This window comes from Octopus bimaculoides, chromosome 10, assembly GCF_046866305.1.
Source record: "Octopus bimaculoides isolate indiv1 chromosome 10, ASM4686630v1, whole genome shotgun sequence".
Taxonomy (NCBI): Eukaryota; Metazoa; Mollusca; class Cephalopoda; order Octopoda; family Octopodidae; genus Octopus; species Octopus bimaculoides.
In genome coordinates this window covers 90,217,337-90,241,968 of record NC_142937.1, presented here as the reverse complement: position 1 = coordinate 90,241,968, position 24,632 = coordinate 90,217,337, and the positions used below count along the sequence as shown (strand labels likewise).

The 24,632-nt window shown below is 37.2% G+C and overlaps 2 protein-coding genes across 2 annotated transcripts in view; both read left to right on the top strand.

Annotated features, from left to right (window-relative positions):
• Positions 1-585: 585 nt before the first annotated feature.
• On the top strand, positions 586-10,225 carry LOC106869401 (cathepsin L-like peptidase). The gene is made up of 8 exons (XM_089358990.1): positions 586-867; positions 1,818-1,960; positions 2,708-2,813; positions 4,098-4,253; positions 6,736-6,859; positions 8,560-8,657; positions 9,404-9,675; positions 10,076-10,225. Exons 2-8 carry the CDS (start codon positions 1,818-1,820, stop codon positions 10,173-10,175), a joined length of 999 nt encoding a protein of 332 aa, XP_089215116.1. The 5' UTR covers positions 586-867; the 3' UTR covers positions 10,176-10,225.
• A 10,447-nt stretch (positions 10,226-20,672) lies between these two features.
• The window catches only part of LOC106869412 (cathepsin L-like peptidase), a 12,655-nt gene continuing 8,695 nt past the window's right edge, over positions 20,673-24,632 (top strand). Inside the window, exons 1-2 of the mRNA XM_014915142.3 lie at positions 20,673-22,706; positions 24,423-24,573. Coding sequence (XP_014770628.2) covers positions 24,425-24,573 — 149 coding nt within the window. The 5' untranslated portion in view covers positions 20,673-22,706; positions 24,423-24,424. The remainder of the gene's footprint in view (positions 22,707-24,422; positions 24,574-24,632) is intronic.

The following is a 24,632-nucleotide window of genomic DNA, read 5'->3' as shown; positions in this document are numbered from 1 at the left end:
ACGCTCGTGTTTGCAAAGCCAACTTAACCATTAAATATGACTGAAGCAATTTTTAATAATGTTCTCCTACATCTGATGTCTCTCTTCCTCCTCATTTGTACATAAAAGGATTCAGCAAAGCCAGATTTGCTGAGAACCTGCTCTTCTGTCATTTACCAGGAAGCACTGGACAATGACAGAAGAGACCAATGTCGTGGTTTCCAAACGATATACGTTTATTCCATTATAAAGAATTTTAGCGTTCTAGTTCGCTTTAGTCATTGTAGTATAGAAGTAGAAAATGAAAGAAAAGGGAAATAAAGAACGCTTCTAAAAATGCAGAAAGTTTTACAAAAAAAAAAATACCTTATATTTCGGGCGCAATATATAATTTCTAAACGATGTAATTACATATTCCTTCTGAAGATAGGTCTTTGCGCCCGAAATATAACGGTTTATTGTAAAACTTTCTACATTGTAGAAGCTTTCTTTATTTCCCTTTTCTTTCATAAAGAACTTTGTTTTTCTCTTGTAGCATAGTTACAGGATTGAATTTCTCTTTACTCAACGACACGTCAACTTATTACACAATTCGTTTATCTTAATATGCTTGATCCTGTTATCAAGTTCATTTTTATCTGTAAACCGTACGATAACATTCACCAACAATTAAGTATTATCACCTGTGAATCCTCTGTAATCAACAATTTTTCACATGAGCATGTGTTTCTTACTCCCTCCCTCTCATTCAATCTCACTCATTCTCTCTTAAAAGTGCTATCTCTCACGTGATATTTTGAAACATCAGTTTAAATACATTGAGTAGATTATTGCTATAAATTACTGTAAAAACATCGACAGATTATTATTTCCATTTGGTATTTGAAGGTAACAATTTTGGATTCACTGTTGCTATTGCAGATCATAATCATTATCAACATCTTTCAATGTATTTCTACCTCTCTATTTCTCTTCTCTTCCTTTCTCTACATCTCCTTCTTTTCTTCTCTCTCTCTCCCTCACTCTCTAATTCTCTCTCCCTCTCTTTCTCACTCACTCTCTAACTCTCTCTCTCTCGCTCGCTGATTGTTACTTTTTCACCTGCTCTTATGCTTTTTAAATGTTCCGTGTTTATCATATTAACAGAATTATGCTTTGAGATTTGGAGACAACAAATCTCAACTCTCTACGACTTTGTTGAGGACAGTTACAAAAGTATAAAATGACAGCCTTCTGTACCTATTACCCACGTCTCAATTCCAGTATCTCAATTCCAGATAAACACCGGACAAAATGTCTTGCGGGGTTTAGTATAAATACGTTTATATTCTCGAATAAAACCCTACCGGAGTCAACTTTGGTTTTCACTTATCTGGATAAGTTAAATTAAGTCATGGCTTCGGTCTATACTCCTCTAAAAAATCATCGTTGTAAATTATCATTTTATAACCGAGCAGCACTATGCTCTACAGAATCCATGAAACTATAGATATACCGCTATACCTGATATAGCAAATCTTCACCGCCGTTAAAAGTGTATGGTGGACGGTATGTTGGAGCTGTTGTGTTCTTGTAGGTGGTGTTTCTGTTGACGTTGTTGTTGTCGTTATCATTGTTCTTGTTATCGTTGTTGATGTCGTCGTCGTCGCCGCCGTCGCTACCGCTGTTCCTGTTGTCCTTGTTGCTATGATTGTTGTTATTGTCTTGATCGTCCTTGTCATTGTAGTTGTCATGTTGTTGTTGTCGGTGCTGTTGTCGTTTTCATCGTTGTTGTAATTATTGTTGTTGATGTTGCTGCTTTAGTAAATGTGTCATACAAACGGTTTTTGCATTTCCAGATGAAGTCCGCTATTATTTTCCTCGCATGCGTCGCTTTCGCGGTTGCTGCACCATTCCTTGACAACAGTCTTGATGAAACATGGAAACAATACAAGAGCTTATATGGAAAATCTTACGAAGATGTAAATTCTGAGGTTATTCGGTAAGTCATGGCATAATTCTGATATTTTTTATTTTTGCTTAAGTGAGTGAGGTGTGTTCCTTTAGTAATTACATTCAAGTTATTGCAATTAAAGTCAGTGTATTAATAAGAATGAACCAACTCCATGCGTTAAGATACTGAATTGTACCTATCCATGATGAAGGTTAAATTTCTCTCTCACGGACAGATCAATGCGTCATTTAAGGGCATGCAAGGAAACATTCTTAAGTTTTAGTGAATCATTTATTGACCTACAATTAATCATACACGAATATGCAAGGAACTATTGAATTGTCTACAAAGAATCACAGATTCATTTGCGATGAACTATTCGTTGGTGTGCAGTGAGCTATTTATCTGTGTGCAATCGATATTCTATTGATATGCGATGGATGGACCATTTTTGATCTGCAATTAACCAATAACTGCATATATTATATACATTATTGAATAATAGTCGCTTCCAGCATTTGAGTTCAAAGAGTAAATCACAATGAATGAGCTACTGCAGGTCAACCTATGATTGGAAAATTCCGGTAATCGCATTCGTTCCGCTGAGACAATTTCATCTATGTTTAGACACAGTGTATCTACGACTACATTAGTCAATGAGTTCTTTTGTAAAATTGAAGTTAAAAAAATATTTGAGGATTTGGCTGATATTTCTATTAATTTTACTTTAGTGTCTATTAGTGTTGTTTCCTTTTTTTTCTTCAAAAAACTATATTTATCGGTTGTTGTTTTCAGACGTGTCATTTGGGAGAGGAATCTTCAATATGTGAAACAACACAACATGAAAGCTGATATGGGCATCCACACTTATTGGCTGGGAATGAATGAATATGCTGATATGGTATGTTTTGTTCTTTTCCTTTCGGTCATTTATATTTCCGTCGCAAAATCGGTAGAGCGCTGAACAAAATAAAATTGGTATTTAGTCGCATCATTTCTTGATTAGAGTTGAAATTCCGCTATTATAATAATAATAATAATTATTATCATCATCATCATCTTCATCATCATTATTATTTACTTTTGATCTGCATGTTTGTTACAGTCACATGCCAAGACACATCCGGCGTCTTAAGGCGAGTGAAGGATAAGAGATATTACATTATGACTGAAAGCTTTGGGAGGGGAAGTAGCAAAATATCTTCATGTAATGCAACACAGACATTTAAATGGATAGGGTTTTTCTAAGGATGTGGGCAGTACTTTTCAGTACAATCTTTTGGATTTCTCTGAGATGATTCTCCTGGGATCTTATCTAGATGCTTCTGACATCTCTTTTCATCATACCTAGAGCACCCACAATAACAGGAATAGTTCTTGCTTTAAGATGTCACACCTTTTGTATTTCATTTTCTAGGTCCCTATATTTACTCAGTTTGTCAAATTCCTTTACAGATATATTTTTATCAGTGGGAACACTTACATCTATTAGTCTACAAGTATTTTCTTCCCTGTCTTTAATATTTACGTCTGGTAGATTAGCTTCCAAGAGTAAATCATAAAGTAAAGCTATGTCGAGCGTGCATTACTTCTGCTAATGTTTTTGTCAGAAACAAGGCATCACTACTATAGAGCATAACTATTTCAATACAAACTTTAATAAGTAGTTTTTTGTTTATTCTATCACCGACTAAACAGTATTAAATGAAATAACTTTTGCGCGTCGGTACACATGCCAGTTGGTAACTTTGTATAAAAAATATTTATATTGTTTGCCGTCTTACAAGCAATAAAATCTTGTACCATTGATACATAGATACACACACATTTATATTATTGTGTATATATGTATACACACAGTCACACATGGCTATATATATATTAAAGTTAGATAAGGTCGGTTTATGGAATTACCTTAGGTTTCACGTCCATAAAGGGGGATCTTCAGATCCTAAAACCTATTGGCTAAAGGCCTCTCTAGCGAGTGGCCTCTCTAGAATATGGAGGAAGAAAGGACCCCGTTACTCAATGTCAACAAAGAGGATTGTCACCCCTTGGCTATCGATCGCCCATGTCGACAAAGGGGATTGTATCCTTTTGGCTATCGATCGCCGATGACCCTGTTTTATATATATATATATATAGTACCTACTATCCATATATCGATAATGTTTTCTATTGCCAGACCAACAGTGAGTTCGTGCAAATGATGAATGGACTGAAACCAAGAAATGCTAGCGTCTACACGCCAAACATGGTATACACTGATGAAGAATCCGAAGATTTACCTGATACTGTCGACTGGAGAGGTAAAGGCTACGTCACAGAAGTGAAAAACCAGGTGAGATTTTATAGTTAATTAGCGTCTGTAATACCAAACTTATTGTCTTATGAGAGTGGAGTGGAACCACATAAACGGTAAAACGTATAATATGCAGTAGTTTATAATTGTTGAATTATTATAGCATTATTATTATCATCATCTTTCAATTCTTTTTCCATTTCTTGCCGAGTGTCTTCCAGACGCCCAAGGCAGAGAAACTTATTGTATACATTAGTAGGCCATTAAAATAAACCAGATAGTTCATTTACAAAGTCGTGTGATAGAGAAAAAGGAGAAGAAATACATTATTATTATTATTATTATTATTATTATTATTATTATTATTATTATTATTATTATTATTATTATTATTATTATTATTATTATTATTATTAATTATTATTATTATTATTATTATTATTATTATTATTATTATTATTATTATTATTATTATTATTATTATTATTGTTCAGTAGTTTTATTTTTATAACGTGCTTTCACTTCACTACCGAGCGCAGCTCTGTGCGCCTTGGGTATGTGCTGTGGTTTGCTGTGGTGCTCTTATGTTTACTGTATTGAAAGTGTTTTGCGTAGAATGTGTGCAGTACCCAGTAGTGCAATTTTCTGTATGTTATATATATTTGTAAGTCCTGGTATTTTTGTTATGTATTTGTCTGAATATTTTTTTTATTATACCTAAGGCACCTACTATGATAGGAATTGTTTCTGTTTTTAGATTCCACATTCGAGTTATCTCTATTTCCAGGTCTTTGTATTTTGAAAGTTTTTCCATTTCTTTTAGAGAAACGTTGTCATCTGCTGGTATTGATACATCAATTAGAAAGCATTTTTTTCTTCATGATCTTTGACAACTATATCTGGTCTATTTGCCTTAATTTCTCTATCTGTGTGTATTGGCATATCCCAGAGTATGGTTGCTTTCTCGTTTTCTGTGACCTTTTCTGGCGTGTGTTTATACCATCTTTTTTCTGTTGTTATTCCATAGTGTTGGCATAGCTTCCAGTGTATATTATTATTATTATTATTATTATTATTATTATTATTATTATTATTATTATTATTATTATTATTATTATTATTATTATTATTATTATTATTATGATGGCGGTGAGCTGGCAGAATGGTTAGCACGCCGGACGAAATGCTTAATGGTATTTCGTCTGCCGCTTCGTTCTAAGTTCAAATTCCGCCGAGATCGACTTTGCATTTTAACCATTTCGGTGTCGATAAATTAAGTACCAGTGAAACACTGGGGTCGATGTAATCGACTAGTCCCCTCCCCCAAAATTTCAGGATTATTATTATTATTATTATTATTATTATTATTATTATTATCATCATATCGTATGTTATTTATAAGGTACAATATGAAAGACAGTAAGTTATAATAACAGATTGATGTCTGACCAAATATCGAGCCTTTGCGCAGCTGCCCAGCCTACAAGAACTAGCGGCCAAATCACCTTGAAATGCCAGCCTACTGTTTTAAGACATGATATCAACAACAAAAAAAAAATCTGAGTTACGACTCCAACTTGAACACCTTATGTCGCCTCGTTTAACAACAACTATAACAACAATGTGGTAGGATATTGTGCTCTTTGACAAGGTAATGTCAGAAACAGTAGGGTGCCTGGCAATATGACTTTGCTTTTAACCTTCCAGAGACGATGAAATCAATATATAGAAGTCGATTTGGCTTTCATTTTCTGGTGTTATCGTCGATATCATCATCATCATCATCCAAATATTACAGAAAACATTCTTAGTTATATCATACGTTATAACAAGAAAGTGGAGTGACGAAATGAAACGGTTTCAGTTGTTAGATATGAAATTACTGGAAGGGACGCTTGCCAAAATTATCAATTTCATGCTGTAAAATCAAACCTAAAATCTCAGGATTGCAGTGTAAACTTTTTAGATCCTTGGCTGTGTACCCATTTCTCTTATACTGATATATTATGGAAGATAAGTGTAGTTGTCAAACCTGTAGAACCTGAGGTAAATACCTTAACATATTTTGTAACTTCGCTTTTCCTGATATTCTTCTAAAACTGTGAACTTGCGTTGTACACAATGACAGACGATCATATCTCATCAGTTTAAGATTTCAGTTTACCTTTCGAAGGTTATAAATCCCTGAAAGAATAATATGCTCCTTAAGATTTATACCCTCATGCTTAAAACCACTTAACAACATGTTGCACTCAGAGATCACATCACAAAATATGTAAGTTATTCTCAGCCGTAACCTTACAGTTGAAAAAACAAAAATGGCAGACACCAGTAAATAGTATGTTTCTAAGATCAAATTAGACTGGACTTTGGTTTTCATTTTCTAGTCATTGTCGATATCACATCATCATCACTATTCTCCTCGTTCTCCTCCTCTTCCACTTCATTTTCATGATCTCCCCCACTACCATCGCCAACTCCTTCCTTTACTACAATCAAACGCCATTTTCTATATTCTCAGGCTCAATGTGGTTCTTGCTGGGCATTCTCTACAACTGGTTCTCTGGAAGGACAAACATTTAAGAAAACTGGAAAACTGGTTTCTCTCTCAGAACAAAACTTGGTTGATTGTTCCGGATCATTCGGTAAACCATTAATTAAAACTTAATTTATTTCTCAGTGAATTATTTTTGAAAGTTTTTTGTGAATATTTCCTTATTTAATTTAATTTTAGGGAGGTGGTCTGGCAGAATCGTTAGCAGCCGGGCAAAATGCTTAGCAGTATTTCGTCCGTCTTCACGTTCTGAGTTCAAATCCGCTGAGGTCGACTTTACCTTTCATCCTTTCGGGATCGATTAAATAAATTCCAGCTAGGTACTGATGTCGATATAATCGACTTACACCCTGCCCCAAAATTGCTGGCCTTATGCCAAAATTTGAAATCAATATTTGAAATCAATATTTTAATTTCTTCATTTATTTTTATTCAGCCTTATGATATCCGATATTATTTCGAGTGGCTGCTTGGATTCTGAGATCATTCAGAATTGAAATTTGCTGTACCAACCAGCAAACTGAACGCCACCTCATACTACCAAAGATCACGCCTACTTTATCTAGAATAAGGGCCTAGTACTATAACAGCTTAGGTTTCTAGGGCACACAACTTTTCAAATTTCCACCAAACGACCGCAAACATCTGCGAGAAGTAAATATAGATGCGTGTTCAAAGAGCATTTGGACAAATTTTTATCCTAGGAATCAGATTAACCTACATCGCAGCAGGAAATACAAACAAGAGCAGCTCCTGCCGGTTCGCGACTTCAGCAGAAACAACTCCGAAAAAAGGGCCAGGAAATGAGGGTGAAATAAAAACCAACCAAATTGAAGGTGGTGCTCGAACATGGCACAACCTCGGGATAAAACTAATACGTGAAAGTACGTGTGTGTGTGTGTGTGTGTGTGTGTGTGTGTGTGTGCGTGTGAAAGAGAAAGAGAGAGAGGGGAAGGAAAGAGGGAGATGGAGGAGAAAGAGAGAATGGGTGAGTAAGTATGCATACACATATGTGCATGTTTTTGAGTGTGTGTATACTGCACAAATGGATAGAGAAGCTACGAAAGGAAGTCAAAAATTATCCGCACTTTCGCCATAATATATCTTTATTATTGTCACACTGCCTTCTTGCATGCCTGCTTATAGTTGGTACTATTGTGGTCAGATGATCGAAGTTTGTACCTGATCGCGCCATTTTTCTTCCTGGTCTTACAGTGTAAGTATGGCCGCTCTACTAGCAATGTGTACCAAAGAAGATCCGAAAGATGGTAATGATGAATCGGTTCACCATTACCATTTCTCGAACTTGCTGAATCTTTTCATTCGTGGTGGAGGTTGACGGGTGTCTTGCTCTTGTTTCGTGCGTCACATTTGTCCGGTCACTTTTAAACTTCTCGATCCACTCATAGACACTTCTACGCAGTAGTGCACTGTCCCAGTATTGTGCTAAAAGCCTCCGATGAATTTTAGTACCTGACACACCTTCCGACCAGAGAAATCGGATCACTGCTCTTTGTTCTTTGCTGCACATTGCTAGTGGAGTGGCCATGCTTACACTGTAAAGCCAGAAAGAAAAATGGCACGATCGGGCTCAAACTTCAATCACATGACCACAATAATACCAACTATAAGCACGCATGCGCAGAAGTTAGTGTGACAATAATAAAGATATGCTATGGCGAAAGTGCGGATAATTGTTGCACTTGCCTTCATAGAATGAAAATAATACAGATTATAATAACGCCTATAAAAATGCCTGTTTTATGTCATGTTAACCTGTCTTATTACTAGGAAACAACGGTTGTGAAGGAGGACTTATGGACAGCGCATTCAAATACATCAAGAAATTCGGTATTGATTCTGAATCATCTTACCCATATGAAGCAACAGTAAGTCACATTGTTATTTCTTTTACGAGGAGTGGCTGTGTTCTTAAAACGCTTGCTGTCAAAGTATGCGGTCTTGAGTTCAGTCATACTACGTGGCACTTTGGGTTAGTATCTTCTACGAAAGCCCCGAGCCGACCAAAGCATATGAGTGGTTCTGGTTGACGGAAACTGGAAGAAGCCCGTCGCACACACGTACGCACGCACACACACACGAACATAATGTGAGGAGGTATGAGAAGGGAATCTATATTTATTAAACGACGTGAGTTCCATAGTATTACAGCCGATTCTCAACCTTCTTCGGGTACCAGTAATTTCAGTATAGAAGAAATTATACTTACATGTGCATTAATATGAGTGTGTGCCTTTCTGCTTCTGATGTTTGCCTTCACCACCGCTAAATAACCGGTGTTGGATAGTTTACATAAATAACTTGTAACTTAGTGGTTCGGTAAAAGGTACCAATGGAATACGTACCAGACTTAAAAAAATATTACTGGGGTCGATTTTTTTCGAGTAAACTATTCATGGCGATGGTCCCATGAGTGAAGCAAGTAAAAGATAAATATACATACATACATGCATGCATGCATGCGTACATACATAATACATACATACATAGGTATATTCCAAGGGGACAGCCTCTCTGTGATGTTTATACTTTCTGTAAACCCCTTGTTATTCATGTTAGAGGAGTCTGAAGACTATCTCACCGGTGCACATTGTATTAATTTCGTTTATTATAGGACGACACATGCCGATACAAGAAAAGTGATGTAGTTGCTACAGACACCGGCTACGTCGATGTGAAATCCATGAGCGAGGATTCCCTAAAAAGTGCAGTTGCCAAAGTTGGACCCATCTCTGTAGCTATCGATGCTGGTCACTCGTCATTCCAGCTCTACAAACGCGGTGTTTACAAGGAAGAGAGTTGCAGCTCCACAGCCCTTGACCATGGTGTACTTGCTGTTGGTTATGGTACTGACGATGGTCAGGATTATTGGATCGTGAAAAACAGGTGAGAATGTTTTCAAATTTCATTCCAGAATTTTATTTTGTTTACTCACAAACGAGTTCAAATTCCGCCGAGGTCGACTTTGCCTTTCATCCTATCGGGGTCGATAAACTAAGTACCAGTCAAGTCTGAGATCGATGTAATGGACTATTCCCCTCCCCACAAATTCCAGGCCTTGTGCCTATAGTAGAAAGGATTAATCTTGTTATTTATATTCCAATGTTGGAGCTTTGTGTCTTTGTTGAAAACTAGACATTTCCTTATAGGAAAACTTCAAAAACAAGACAATACACACACACACACACACACACACACACACACACACACACACACACACACACACACACACACACACACACGGATGTAATAATATTTATGATGTATAATTGTCTATTTTTTGCAGTTGGGGTGGAAGCTGGGGCATGAAAGGATACATCAAAATGGCTAGAAACATGAACAACATGTGCGGTATTGCTACCCAGGCAAGCTACCCACTCGTTTAAAGATAATGGTGAGCATGATGATATGAGAATGAATAAAAGTAGAAACTCCAGCAAGTCTTTTGTTTTTATTGTTGTTGTTGTTGCACGTGTTTTCTCGAAGATTGTTTTGGTCAGATGATGAAGAATAATCTGTGTGTGTGTGTATATATATATATATATATATATATATATATATATATACAGGTATACTCTCTCTTTTACTTGTTTCAGTCATTTGACTGCAGCCATGCTGGGGCAACGCCTTTAGTCGAGCAAATCGACCCCAGGACTTATTCTTTGTAAGCCTAGTACTTATTCTATCGGTCTCTTTTGCCGAACCGCTAAGTTACGGGGACGTAAACACACCAGCATCGGTTGTCAAGCGATGTTGGGGGGACAAACACAGACACACAAACATACACACACACACACACACACACACACACACACACACACACACACACAAATATATATATATATATATATATATATATATATATATATATATATATATACGACAGGCTTCTTTCAGTTTCCGTCTACCAAATCCACTCACAAGGCTTTGGTCGGCCCGAAACTATAGTAGAAGACACTTGCCCAAGGTACCACGCAGTGGGAATGAACTCGCAACCATGTGGTTCGTAGGCAAGCTACTTACCACACAGCAACTCCTGCGTATATATAGGTATATCACTATGAGTTTTTGAAAATATTTAAATGTAATTTCAACTGAACTTTTTCTTAGAGAGCACCCAAAGAGAAAAATGCTAACAAATCAATGTTGTTAGCTCATATAAACCCTACCAAACACAGGAAAGCTTTTGATTGTGCGAAATCTGCTATTAAATCAGATTCATCTATTGTTAAAAAAAAAAACAGATGATACATGAAATGAAAAAGTAGATAAGGCAGGCTTGCTACTAACAGGTTATGTTGCTGAACATCACGTACCTTTCATTCATATAAATCACTTAGCTAAAATTTGTAAAAAGGACTTTCCCGAGAGTGAAATAGCTAAAAATCTACAAATGAAAAAAGCAGAATTAACATAGATTATGCAATACGAATTGCACATTATGAACGAAATGAAATCTTGGAAATTCTCAACAAACAAAAATTTTCATTATCGATAGATGAGAGTACGGACATGTCGGTGACACAAATCTTAGCAATAGTTGTTCGTTTTTTTGATAAACAATCGTTTAATGCCAAAGATGCTCTTCTGGATGCAATTGTAGTAAGAAAATGGTTCATCTCAGAGTTTGTACGATGCTGTCAAGTCGCTTACAAAATATGTATTTGCCAGCGATAATTGCTCAACAATGATGAGTAACAAAAGCGGGTTTCAAAAGATATTCCGACTGTATTTACAATAGGCTGTGTTTGCCGTTCGTTTGTACTTTGTTCAAGCCATGCAGTGAAGGTGTTACCTTTGTATCTCGAGTTCTTTTTAAAGGACTTAACTTCTTACTTTTCTTGAAGTAGCAAACGTCAAAATGACTTCAATATGATACAAAGTGTTGTTGGCACGAAAGAAAACAAGATTCCAAAGCTTTCACAAACTAGATGGTTGTCACGTGAAAATGTAATTACGGTTATAAATAGAACAGTGGGATGTCCTTGTACTTTATTTTCAGTTAGAGACTAAAGTAGAAAAAGTAAACGGAGCAAAAAGGATCTATGAAACAATGATTAACAAAGGGACGAAGCACATGCTGTTCTTCTTACATTGTATATTAAAGAAAGTAAATGCTCTTAATGTCGAGTTTCAATCTGAACACTTTTGACTGCATCTGTTGCATACACTTGTATCCAGTGAATATAAAAGTATCCTTGGCATCAAACTTTCCAGCAATTGCACCAGAAAACACACTTGATGAACTAAACGATGAGTGGAGATTATTTTGACAATATAAAGATATTCTTGTTTCCTCAAAAAGCATCCCTGAATTCTGGTATTCTATACATAATCTTAAAGACGGACTTGACTACTCTAAATTTGAGAGGCTGTCACAATTCATGACTAATTTAACGGTGTTACATCATTCATCAGCGTGCGTGGAGGGTATATGTTCCCAAGTAAGTTGCACAAAGACAAAGTTCACTAATAGGTTGAAGGCCGAAGCGATCGCCGATCATCTACTCGTTAAACAAGCAATTACAAGAAAGGAAGCGTCATGCATTTATTGGAAGCCGAACGCTAAACTTATTAAAGATGTAGTGGATGGGTCTTGTCATCGTAGTTATACGAGTAGATTGAATTTCAAAAAGGAAGAAAATAAGTATCACCATTGAAGAAGTGAATGAAGATGATGTGGATATGTACGAAATTGACAACTAGCTGCCATGTGATATAAAGTATTAAATTTTAAATTCTGTATTCATCTTGTCATACAATATATTTTATCATTAAATTACCAATTATATACCTATTTTCTAACATCTGCGTTTATAAAATAGGATCTGGGTTTTTTTAAGTAAATAATTTGGGTGTTTTATTTGATGAGTGGCAACCCTGAGTTAGCTGACTGATCATAGTTTCACCAGTTCTATGTTCTGTATAGCAGCTTGTGTTCTTCACTTCTATCCATCAGAAACATTTATAAGAGTAACTGAAATGATCCTCTAAAGCATATCCCTCTACACCTACCACAAGAAAAGCTTTCAGCCCTATGGCTCACTCATAGCTGCAGTATTTCAAGCAAAACAAAAGGAAAGAAAGCAAAGCCTATAAAGCCGGGATAAAATTTTCCCACTTCTACAAATTACATTATTCTTATATAACTTTGTGCTGTATTTCCGCAGAAAAACTTCCACACATATACACCAAATGCGAAAGTACATTCGGTCACTTCAAACTAACCAACAAAGTCAGCGCTTCTAATAATGTTTCTCATAGAATGCACCTCGGCGCTAGGTCCAGTCCTCATCAAAATACTCTTTTCTCTCTCTTTCTCTCAGGAGAAACACTTTAGAAACACTACTGTTTCTCATTCCCAAGGACGGAAACCCCATGTCCTTGCCAACAAACCCCCTTTCCCAATATTTCAAAGGTAAATGAGAAATGTCATGAAGAACTATCATTTTGAATCGCCCACCTCTTCTTTTCTTTATTTCTCTTTCTCTCTCTCTCTCTCTCTCTCTCTCTCTCTCTCTCTCTCTCTCTCTCTCTCTCTCTCTCTCTCTCTCATGCATGCACACACTCACACTTTCATCTACGGCTTTGTGAAGCCATTTCTACCAGAGATCTACTCTGTCTTTCACCAGTGCAAACTCATCTTTGAGATATTTAGGGAAATTGCTGGTCGCGACATCAGTAGTGATTTTAACGAATCTGGCGTATGTATCTTCTATCAAAACTGCCCGCTGATGAACTCTGTCTATCTCTTGGCTCTTAGGTCAGTTGCTTTTAGTCAGGTTATACTTTCAAAATGTGTTCTGATTAAACTCTCACCGACCCACACTCTATCAGCTCGACTGATTGGCATAGGACTCGTTCACCGAGACACCTCTTGGTTACAGACATGTTGTTTCCTCTCTCTGCTTTGTTACCGCTATTGCTGCAGCCTCTGCTCCTCGGAAATCATTTGTCTCGTGCCATCTCCATTCAATCATGCTCGATTCTCTTGTCCCTTATTACCCGTACTGTATACACTCTAGCTTTCGTATTAACTACTATGTCCAGCCCTTCATCTTTGGAGCATAAGTTCCCTGGAATTACCTCCCCATTCCATGCTTTACTTGCTAGTCTCGACTTACAAGAGTGTAAGTGAAACGTTAATGGTGTCCAGAGAGATTTTAAGATCCAAAAATACAATCTCTAATGCCGACCAAAACAATAAAAGAACAAACAAAATAAAACGAAAGAGTCACGGAATCTAAGATTGTTGGAAATTAGAGATCATGAAAGCAGAAAGCATATCTGGGTATGAAAAGCTATAAAGATCAGACACCATGGTGTCAAAGGCCATGAGTCGAGAGACCTTGAGTGTTAAAGATTATAGAATCATAAATCATAATAACGGATATCTTGCGATCAGAGACCAAAGCTGAAGATCAGAGTCTATAGAGTTAGGGACCCTGTCTTAAAATCATATATCAGTGGTCAGAGTTCAAACCTGGAACTTTAAAGCCATAAAGTATGAGTATTTCTGGAGATCAGTGATAATAGGTTCAGAGTTCATGGGTTGGGAGCCTATGGCCAAGAAACAAGAGACCATTGGACTAGAGAACGAAGGGTGACAAACATTATCTGGTGATCAGTTGTCATAAATCAGAGATAATTTCTGGTGATGAAACATCATAAGGTCAGTGAATATATCAAGGTCTTGCAAAATGAAACCATGTCTGGACATCAGAAGTCATAATGTAAAAGACCCTATGGTCAGACAAAATGGGTTAGATTCAGAAACTATAATTATATCTGGAGGTTACATGTCATGGGATTCAAATACCATATCTGGAGATAACGGGTCATGAGATCAGAGTCTGGGCTTCGAGACAATATCGCATGGGATCCTAAAGTTATACTTGGAGCCTGAAAGAAATTGTTTGGGTATCATATGTCACGAATCAGACAGTATGTGTAAAGTTTAGAGATCACAGAGATCAGAAGCCAAGTTTAGAGACGACAGGTTGTGGAAACAAAGCATTTCAACAGATTAGAAACCACGGTGTGAATGGTCTTGTTGGTCGAACCTTTATCATGAGTTAGAGAGCCGGGATGGAATTCAGAATGGATAGGTTTAGAGAAGGTTTCTGGAAATGAGAGGTCATGAATCAGAGAGCATGTTTTGAGTTTATGGAGTTAGAAATCTAGTCTGGAGATAATATTATGTGTCAGAGAGAGAGATTTCATCAGCACACAAAGATAGTCTGGAGACCGGATGTCGTGTGGTCAGAGAATATAACGGGAGACCAGAAATAGATATCATATCTGAACATTAGAGGCTACTAGGTCAAAGACTATGGCATCAGAGACCATGACAAGAGATCATAGCTCACGGGGTTAGATACCCTGGTTAGATATATGTCTTGAAGTCAGTTTGCATGTTAGGAAATTTGATGTTATAGGTTAAACATCATGTTTGGAGATCAGAGACTATACTGGAAACCAGAGGACACACAGCCCGCTATTTTTCGGATTAGCTGAGACCTAAGCTATTTATATCTAGTCTAATGGAGTTAGCTTAAGTCTAAGCTAGTTATGTCAAATGAGATTCGCTTAGGTATAAGTCAACCAAGCTTGGACATGTTAAAGCCTAAGTTAATTACATTTGATCAAATTAGGTCAGCTCTACGCTATCTATTTTTAATAGTTTACCTCTAAAGTAATTATAATTTATATTTTATCAGTCACGAGAATTAACATAATAGATTTCGTGTGAAAATTCTTAAATGAACTATGAGACCACCTTGTATTCGCGAAGTGTTTTGTGTGTTTGTGTATGTGTAGTGGTAGGATAAGGGTTATCTCATCTGAAACTTGAAATGATAATCATGTGAGGTGCAGATAACCTGTAAACATGCATTACACTGCAGACAGCAACTCTACTTTCAGTATCAAAGTTAAATGCTCATATCTACCACTTATCTTCACTTCAACCTACGCCATACCCACCTCAAACTCCACTAGCAATAATATCGTTATCATTATTCACATCACCCCTTTCACCACTGCAAACAACAACATCACCATCTTCCATACTACTATCATCACCACGATCATCAACATTAGCAACACAACAACCATCATGAACCATCGAGGAGACTCTGTGCTCACTCGGCCAGCTAAAAGTAGCCGCCAAATTACATCTTACTTTCGCAAAAACGTAAGAACACATTAAATAGTAAAATTCTACATATACTAAGTCAGGAGATAATTTGAGAATAAACAAGGTCTCTCTCATCACCTGCAATAGCAACAACCTCATCAGAATCAACGCTACCCAACACTGACATCTGCAACCTCTGCTATTGACAAACCCTCAGAAGGAGCCTGCTGATATAACAGCTAAGTTTCCCTTAAATCAAACTGTTCTGTCTTTAAAATGCGCAGAACACATTGTACAAAAAGGTTTATGAAAAGAGACCGGATGGTCTCGCCTGGAATGGACAAGTGAGTTCGTCAATTGGTAATCGACGATGGCTATGACTTTGACTAGTTGGTTAATTAGATTTTATGTATCCATACTGTACTGATTGACCAATTATGATTATGGAATGGAAAGAGGGCACATGTGACATGTAGTTTCATTTGAGGAGTCGACTGACAGAGTCTTGTGAAGCATGTTTTGAGTCTATAGAGTTAGAGATCTAGTCTGGAGATAATATTATGAGTGTCAGAGAGAGAGATTTCATCAGGACACAAAGATAGTCTGGAGACCAGATGTCGTGGGGTCGGAAATTATAACGGGAGACCAGATGTCGTGGGGTCGGAAATTATAACGGGAGACCAGAAATAGATATCATATCTGAACATTAGAGGCTACTAGGTCAAAGACTATGGAATCAGAGACCATGACAAGAGATCATAGCTCACGGGGTTAGATACCCTGGTTAGATATATGTCTTGAAGTCAGTTTGCATGTTAGGAAATTTGATGTTATAGGTTAAACATCATGTTTGGAGATCAGAGACTATACTGGAAACCAGAGGACATAGAGTCAGAGAGTTTGAAGTCGTGATGGTCAGAAGCCATGCCTGAAGATTAGAAATAACAGGAACGTGACTATATTTAGTGATCAGAGATCATAGGTTAGAGGCTATATTTGGCGATCAGAATAATTGACTAAAGATCATATATCTTGATTTCATGAAGAATACTTGGAGATCAGACGTTATAGATCAGCGAGAAAAATTGGAGATAATAGTTAATGACGTCTGAGCCGATGTTTAAACATCAGAAAGTAGAGTTAGAATATTTCTGTTGATCAGAGCTCATGAGGTCGGAAAGCATACTTGGCAATCAGAGGTTCTGAGGTAAGAAAATCATATTTGGAAACACTTCATAGGATCAATATTTGGATCCCAAGTGGTCTATATTCAGAGACCAGAAAGTCTATAATTGGAAATCAGAGACCAGAAAGTCTATAATTGGAAATCAGAGACCAGAGCCCAAGTGTTTAGAGAGTATGTCTGATATCAGCTGTCACGGGATATGAAATCTTATTTGACAATTATGCTATGGCCAGACATTGAATGTGGAGATCAAACATCAAAGAGCATGTCTGTCGATTAAATATTGTAGAGTCATCAAGCATCTTTGTTGATCAGGGACGATTAGATCAGAAACTATGTCTAGAGGTCAGCGATTTTAAGATCTGAGAACATGTCTAAGCAATAGAAACCATAGGGTCAAAGAACATGTTTGGTGATCAAATATCTTAGGGATCTGAGACACTTTGAATATCAGAGGTCTTTGTGTCAGAGACCAGGTCAGACCATTATGGACAATAGGGTCAGAGACTATACAGTCATAGTCAAAATTGGAGGTTGTGGCGTTAGATAGCATTTATGAGAACAGGTTCGAATATCAGCAATAATGAACGCTATTTTTTCGGATTAGCTGAGACCTAAGCTATTTATATCTAGTCTAATGGAGTTAGCTTAAGTCTAAGCTAGTTATGTCAAATGAGATTCGCTTAGGTATAAGTCAACCAAGCTTGGACATGTTAAAGCCTAAGTTAATTACATTTGATCAAATTAGGTCAGCTCTACGCTATCTATTTTTAATAGTTTACCTCTAAAGTAATTATAATTTATATTTTATCAGTCACGAGAATTAACATAATAGATTTCGTGTGAAAATTCTTAAATGAACTATGAGACCACCTTGTATTCGCGAAGTGTTTTGTGTGTTTGTGTATGTGTAGTGGTAGGATAAGGGTTATCTCATCTGAAACTTGAAATGATAATCATGTGAGGTGCAGATAACCTGTAAACATGCATTACACTGCAGACAGCAACTCTACTTTCAGTATCAAAGTTAAATGCTCATATCTACCACTTATCTTCACTTCAACCTACGCCATACCCACCTCAAACTCCACTAGCAATAATATCGTTATCATTATTCACATCACCCCTTTCACCACTGCAAACAACAACATCACCATCTTCCATACTACTATCATCACCACGATCATCAACATTAGCAACACAACAACCATCATGAACCATCGAGGAGACTCTGTGCTCACTCGGCCAGCTAAAAGTAGCCGCCAAATTACATCTTACTTTCGCAAAAACGTAAGAACACATTAAATAGTAAAATTCTACATATACTAAGTCAGGAGATAATTTGAGAATAAACAAGGTCTCTCTCATCACCTGCAATAGCAACAACCTCATCAGAATCAACGCTACCCAACACTGACATCTGCAACCTCTGCTATTGACAAACCCTCAGAAGGAGCCTGCTGATATAACAGCTAAGTTTCCCTTAAATCAAACTGTTCTGTCTTTAAAATGCGCAGAACACATTGTACAAAAAGGTTTATGAAAAGAGACTGGATGGTCTCGCCTGGAATGGACAAGTGAGTCCGTCAATTGGTAATCGACGATGGCTATGACTTTGACTAGTTGGTTAATTAGATTTTATGTATCCATACTGTGCTGGTGGACCAATTATGATTATGGAATGGATGAGGGTACATGTGACATGTAGTTTCATTTGAGGAGTCGACTGATCGAGTCTTGTGAAGCTCACATTTGGTTTTTGTTGCACAAATGCATTTCTCTTGTAAGGATTTTGTGCTTTTTGTTGATGAATGGGTATCAAACGGTTCTTTTCTGAGAAAGCTGTTCTCAGAATTCTGTGTCAATGCTCATAGCTTCCAATGTTACGTTCAAGCTATCCTTGTAGCATGTTTCCTAGTCGTAGACTGTTCTCTTGTGTGTTCAAATTCACCAAAACAGACTTGCTTTGCTATGTGCACATTATTCATGCGGGTGATATGAGCAGTTGAACAAGTCTTGTTTCGCCATGTAATGCAAAGACATGTTGTGTTAAAGTAATTCAGTCATCGACGTATCAGCTTTAAATGGCCTATGCCTTTCAGACGTAAAGAAAGGTAAGAGTATAACTTTTTGGAAAACATTCATGTTGTTGGTGATATTGAAACTCCTATGTTCCGAAACTGTGGAGTGTAGGTTTAAAAAAAAGTGAGCTTCTTTTAGTTCCCCTAAAACTGATATTGTCAATATAGTCGGGTCTGGGGGAAAATGCTACTAATAGTTGAACTCCTCAGCTACCAGAGCACAGGTGTCTTTGACCATGATCTTTGGCTTAATGAACTCGTAGCTTGGTGAAAATTGATACATTACTTTAGTTTTTGTAATGCTGATGGTGACCTCAGTTACCGTAGGATACAGAGAAATTTTATAGTTCGTTGCATATAATTTGCAATGTTTGGTTTCAATGCACAGTCGTTTTCTGCAATGAGGTGTCACAGACAGTGGCAGTTTGAACTTCAGTAATTGATTTCTGGTGTACAAGATTGTTAAGTTCACTGTCCGTTCTGTAACCTTGAGGGCATCTGTGAACATAGTTGAGAACATCATAGTGCACAACGTTAACGCTAGTATACATTTATGGCTAAACTATTGTTAACAAGAAAGTCTACGGATGATTCGTCATCGTTGAGGATATGAGCTATCATGCTCTCTTGAAACTGTCTGACAATATTAGTGAATATGCTTGGGCAATGAGACTGAAATATAACTTATCATGTCAAATGACTTGGTTAGATCAACAAATGTGATGTGTGGATCTTAGTATTATTCATGGTATTTTCCCTGCTGTTGTTTCACAGTAAATACCATGTCTATAGATCCACGCCTTCCAAACTTGTAAATTTCCGATGGAATAGCATATCTTATCTATGAGGTTTGCGGCTAGACAATTGCATGATGGCTTTTGCCATTTCTACGTGGGTGGGCTGACTGTCTACTTAGGAGCTGGGTTCTGCTTAAAGTAATCAGATTACAGTTTCATTTATTGTCAAGAGAGGTGTTGATCCATCAGCGCTTAGAAGGTCTGCAGTTCCTTTTTTCAACATACGACTGAGTGTCATGGATAATCTTCTAGCCATGCTTATTACCATAATGCTGTATCACTTCACATTGTTTGGTAATCCGTTTTCTTGCATAATCCTTAATTGGTTTATATATTCCAGCGTTTCTCCATGAATGCTATTTTCTTAGATATGTTAGGTGTATCTCAGTAGTATGTTGTAAAAAAGCTATCATTTTCGTCAAATCAGTCCAGGTGTTTCCTTATTGATCGGTTCAGGTGTTTGTTTTTCCATTCTTCCTCAACATTTACTGAGTAGATGGTATAATGTAGTGTTGAAGTCATTTCAAATTATGTCAGCGGTGTCTACTGGTTTCTATTTTGTTGTGTTACGCTCCTTGGGAAGATTCTAAATCTACAGCGATGGCAAGTTTAAATAACACTAATCTGTTATTGGTGCAGTATTGAGCTCCACACACAGCCGGAATATCTTGTTAATGCCCAGAACATCTTACCTGTCACCGCTGTGTGATAACATATTCTAAAATGTGTCAATTCTTGGATCATGGATGCATCCATGCTGCTTCGTTGCATCCTGGAAGGCGAAATATAGTATTTGTATCAAAAGTTCACGTGTACTAAGCGTTGAGAAGGAAGAAAAGGAGTCTCCTATTATCACACTTTCACATGATTGAAAGTCTATACACACTCTTGGAAATCACCCAAAATTACTAACATCTCTTAAGAGACGTTTGCGATGAGTGCATCAAATTATTCATGGTTGGACATGGCTAGTGGACTGGCATTGACTAGGGTAATACTGAGAGGGAGATGAATGGATATGAACGATCATTTACACCATTTGCTAGATGCCTTATTTGTGCATGCTGTTTAATTTGATGGCAAAACCAACTCCAGATTTACAGCGCTCATTTTTTTATACATCCACGCGAGCAGAAGTCAACTTTCAATCAGCTGGCATTCGGCAAAGAACTTTCTGGTAGAGTTGAAATATCGGCTGTAAAAGACCAAGTAATGAGGAACATGTTCTCCGCAAATTAAGTTCAGAAAATGGTTTTGATACCCATAATGGCAACCTTTTTTCTTTGATATTGTTTTTAAAAAATGCTAAACAGTAAATAATCGTTATTGTCCTTCAAACTACAGTTTTGACTCTTTCAAGTATTATTCGTGTCTGAATTGGAACTTAGTTTAAAATTACGTAAGTGAACCAACGAGCGTTGACTTTTGACTTACCACCACCACCACCACCAACAACAACAACAACAACAACAACAACAACAATAGAGAAGCACACTTTGAATAACATGGTTTTTGATATACTGTGTCTGGAAAAAAAAGATAGAATGGACACGAACAAAGCCCTTTGATAATAAGCTTGCTTATCCAGAAATGACCTGTGGTTAAACGTTAATACTAATAATTTACCAAACGAGGGAGCCACTACATGATCGCTCGACTGCTAGAAATATCCATCAAATGTCCCTATAATAATACATTTGCGTCTTAAATAGGGAAGAACACATTGAATAATGTGATCCTAAATAGTGTTTGAAAAATATATCAGGTGGCCACTATAAGAGCGCTTTTGATAAAAGGTCTGCATCAACAACAATAATAACAACAAGAGAAACAACAACCAAACGAAGAACAACAAGGAAAAACAGATTGGATGACATAGTCCTAGATACATTGTTCTTGAGAAAAAATAACTGTAAAACCACTGGAATCCCATTGATCATAGATACTAACCAAGGGCGACTTGGGGCTACACAACAGCGTTGATATACAAAAAAAAAGGGGTTTTAGTTCAATACTAGATGTCTTCGAAAAACAAACTGATTTAACTCTTAACTGGCAATTCTATCTTCTTCGCCTCTCTCATATTCTGTACACTAATCTTCCTCTCTCTTTCTGTCTTCCCCTTCCATCTCTCATCTTCTCTCCCCTAATCTTGCCCCCTTTTTCTTTCTCCCCTTCTTTCTCATCTTCTCTCCCCTAATTTTATTACCTCTTTCTTTCCATCTCTTCACAATTCTTTACTATCATATTTGTATTACTCTGATTCTCCTTATATATTGAGTCCGCACTTCTCCCTCAGCCGTCTCTCAGAATGTTTTTCTTTTTGTACGTCTCCTAATCATATCGGCATTATACTATGTGACCTAGCCAACTACTACTACTAAGGTCATGAGATAAGATCACCTGATACATCATTTGATCCTGTCAACTTTTACTTCGATTACCAGCACTACGAATAATACTAATACTATTATTTAAAAAAATTCTACTTATATTATGGATACTGCAAATAACGTGTCCCAATTACCACTATCACCACTACAACTAGTAGTAGTTCAATTTTTATCTATTATTAAACTAATTATCTGATAAAATACTTGTTTATCAGTTCGATTCTCACGTGTTGAGCAGCTCAAGTGGTATAACCCACCCTGTAACCTGTCTATAAAACAATAATTTCGTGTCATATGAATTTCATATTTTCATCACTCAAGGTAAGTGAAGATTTTGCTATCCCTAAGCTCTTAATCCGTCGCTCGGTTTAGCTGCAGCATCTAGGCCGCGGTAAACTTTGGTGAAGATGATGCTGTTGCATGAGTTCTGATCCGGTCACTGGTCAACAAATAATTTCCTTCCTTCCTTCCTTCCTTCCTTCCTTCCTTCCATTCACCATTCATTGGATGCTCTTCAAAAAATCCTGGTGACTCTCAATCATCCTCAGACTAAACCATTAAAATTGCTTTAAAAACCCTTCTGAGAAATCTACAATGTGACCAAGTCGATAGCGTGTCAAACGACCGAACAGAAAGATTGTCGGTTTGTTTCTTTCTATCAGCATTGCGTTGTGTTGTATACTGTAATCATAACAAAGATGCTTAATTATAATCATCACAGTCTAGCTTCGTTTCCTGTTATTGAAAATATGCTGTGATCTGAGAGCATAGTGTTTTGTCTCAGAAATTGGATAGAGAGGACGAGAGGGAAATAGGATGTCAGTCTTTCACAGGTGACTCGCCAAGCGGAGCGGTTCGATTTTATTCTCGATAAAATATGGGGAAAAAAATCGTTTGGAACCTCACTCTATCCTCCCCGTACCTCACCCCCATCCCAAAAAAGAAAACGCACTGAAATGCCTACAATAAATTTGAAATTTCGAAACAAGAGTTGGTTGTGCATTGTTTTGCATGTGACCATTTTACAATAGTACCAACGACTAAATCTCCAATTTTAATAACTTAATATGCACCATCTTTCTCCTCTCTCTCTTTCACTCCCTCTTTTGCTCACTCACGCTCTCTTACTCTCCTTCTCTTTTTCACTATGTGTGTGTGTGCGTGTGTGTGAGTGTGCATGTGTACGTGCGTGTTTGTGTGCATGTGTGTGTGTGTGCGTGCGTGCGTGTGTGTGTGTGCGCGCGCGCGCGTGCGTGTGCGTGCATGCGTGTGTGTTATATGCAAAAAAAGTCCAACTCAGCACTGTAACATAATGAAACCCTTATTGTTTCAGCGAGGCCAACAAGCGAGCATCTGCATGGTCGCGCAACTTGTTAGAAGTAGCAGCCAGATTTCCTTTAGTCAGATCTCCTTTAAACTGCACTTTAGCATCTTAAAAAGAAAAAGGGAATGAAATGTAAATAATGTAACCATGGACTCATTGCTTGAAAATAAGATAGAATGATCGTAGCTGGAACGCTTTGATGAGTTGGCATGTGCTAAGGAATAGCAACCACAAAAATAGCTTCCACCTCCGATGCTTGGAGAGACGAGCTGTTCTCTGACCTATACGTATACATTTAGGAGAATATACGAAAAAACAACAACAGACGAGGACAGGTGGTGTAAATAACAAAAGGATGTATTAGTATGACGCTCGGGAATACGGAAAGTCTTTGACGTTTCGAGCTACGCTCTTCAACAGAAAGAATACGGAGACAAGGAGAAAAACACGGAGAAAAAAAATTGATTGAATAGTGTTCAGTCAACGGTCAACCCTGGAAGGAACTCTAGCCATTTAATAATCGGTTGTTCTTCCCTGGTTACGAACAATAATACACAACACAGTTTTACTTACCAGCCGGTTGTTTATTCAGTACCTTATACACACGGCCCTCCAAATAATCTTCACCAACACCTCATCCACTGCGACGTTTTGCTATTTATATATTTGCTTCTATATGCATATTTTATCTTATATTTTTCTTTTATGCTTAGGAATGAAAATGAAATCACTAGTAGCTGTTCTGTTGTTCGTCGCATGTGCGGCTTCTGTCCCGCTCTCGGACAATTTCCTGGACCAGAGTTGGCAAACATATATGAAATTATTTAATAAAAAATACGATACGGCAGAAAATGAATTCGTTAGGTAAGTGCTTTCTATACACATAACACAATGCATATGTGTGTATGTGTGTGTGTGTATAT

Bases quoted from the DNA above. Each gene is read 5' to 3' on its own strand.
- LOC106869401 (XM_089358990.1), top strand. From the start codon at position 1,818: ATGAAGTCCGCTATTATTTTCCTCGCATGCGTCGCTTTCGCGGTTGCT. The intron at 4,254-6,735 runs GTGAGATTTTAT...CTATATTCTCAG, and splicing joins TCACAGAAGTGAAAAACCAG to GCTCAATGTGGTTCTTGCTG. The intron at 6,860-8,559 runs GTAAACCATTAA...TCTTATTACTAG, and splicing joins TGATTGTTCCGGATCATTCG to GAAACAACGGTTGTGAAGGA.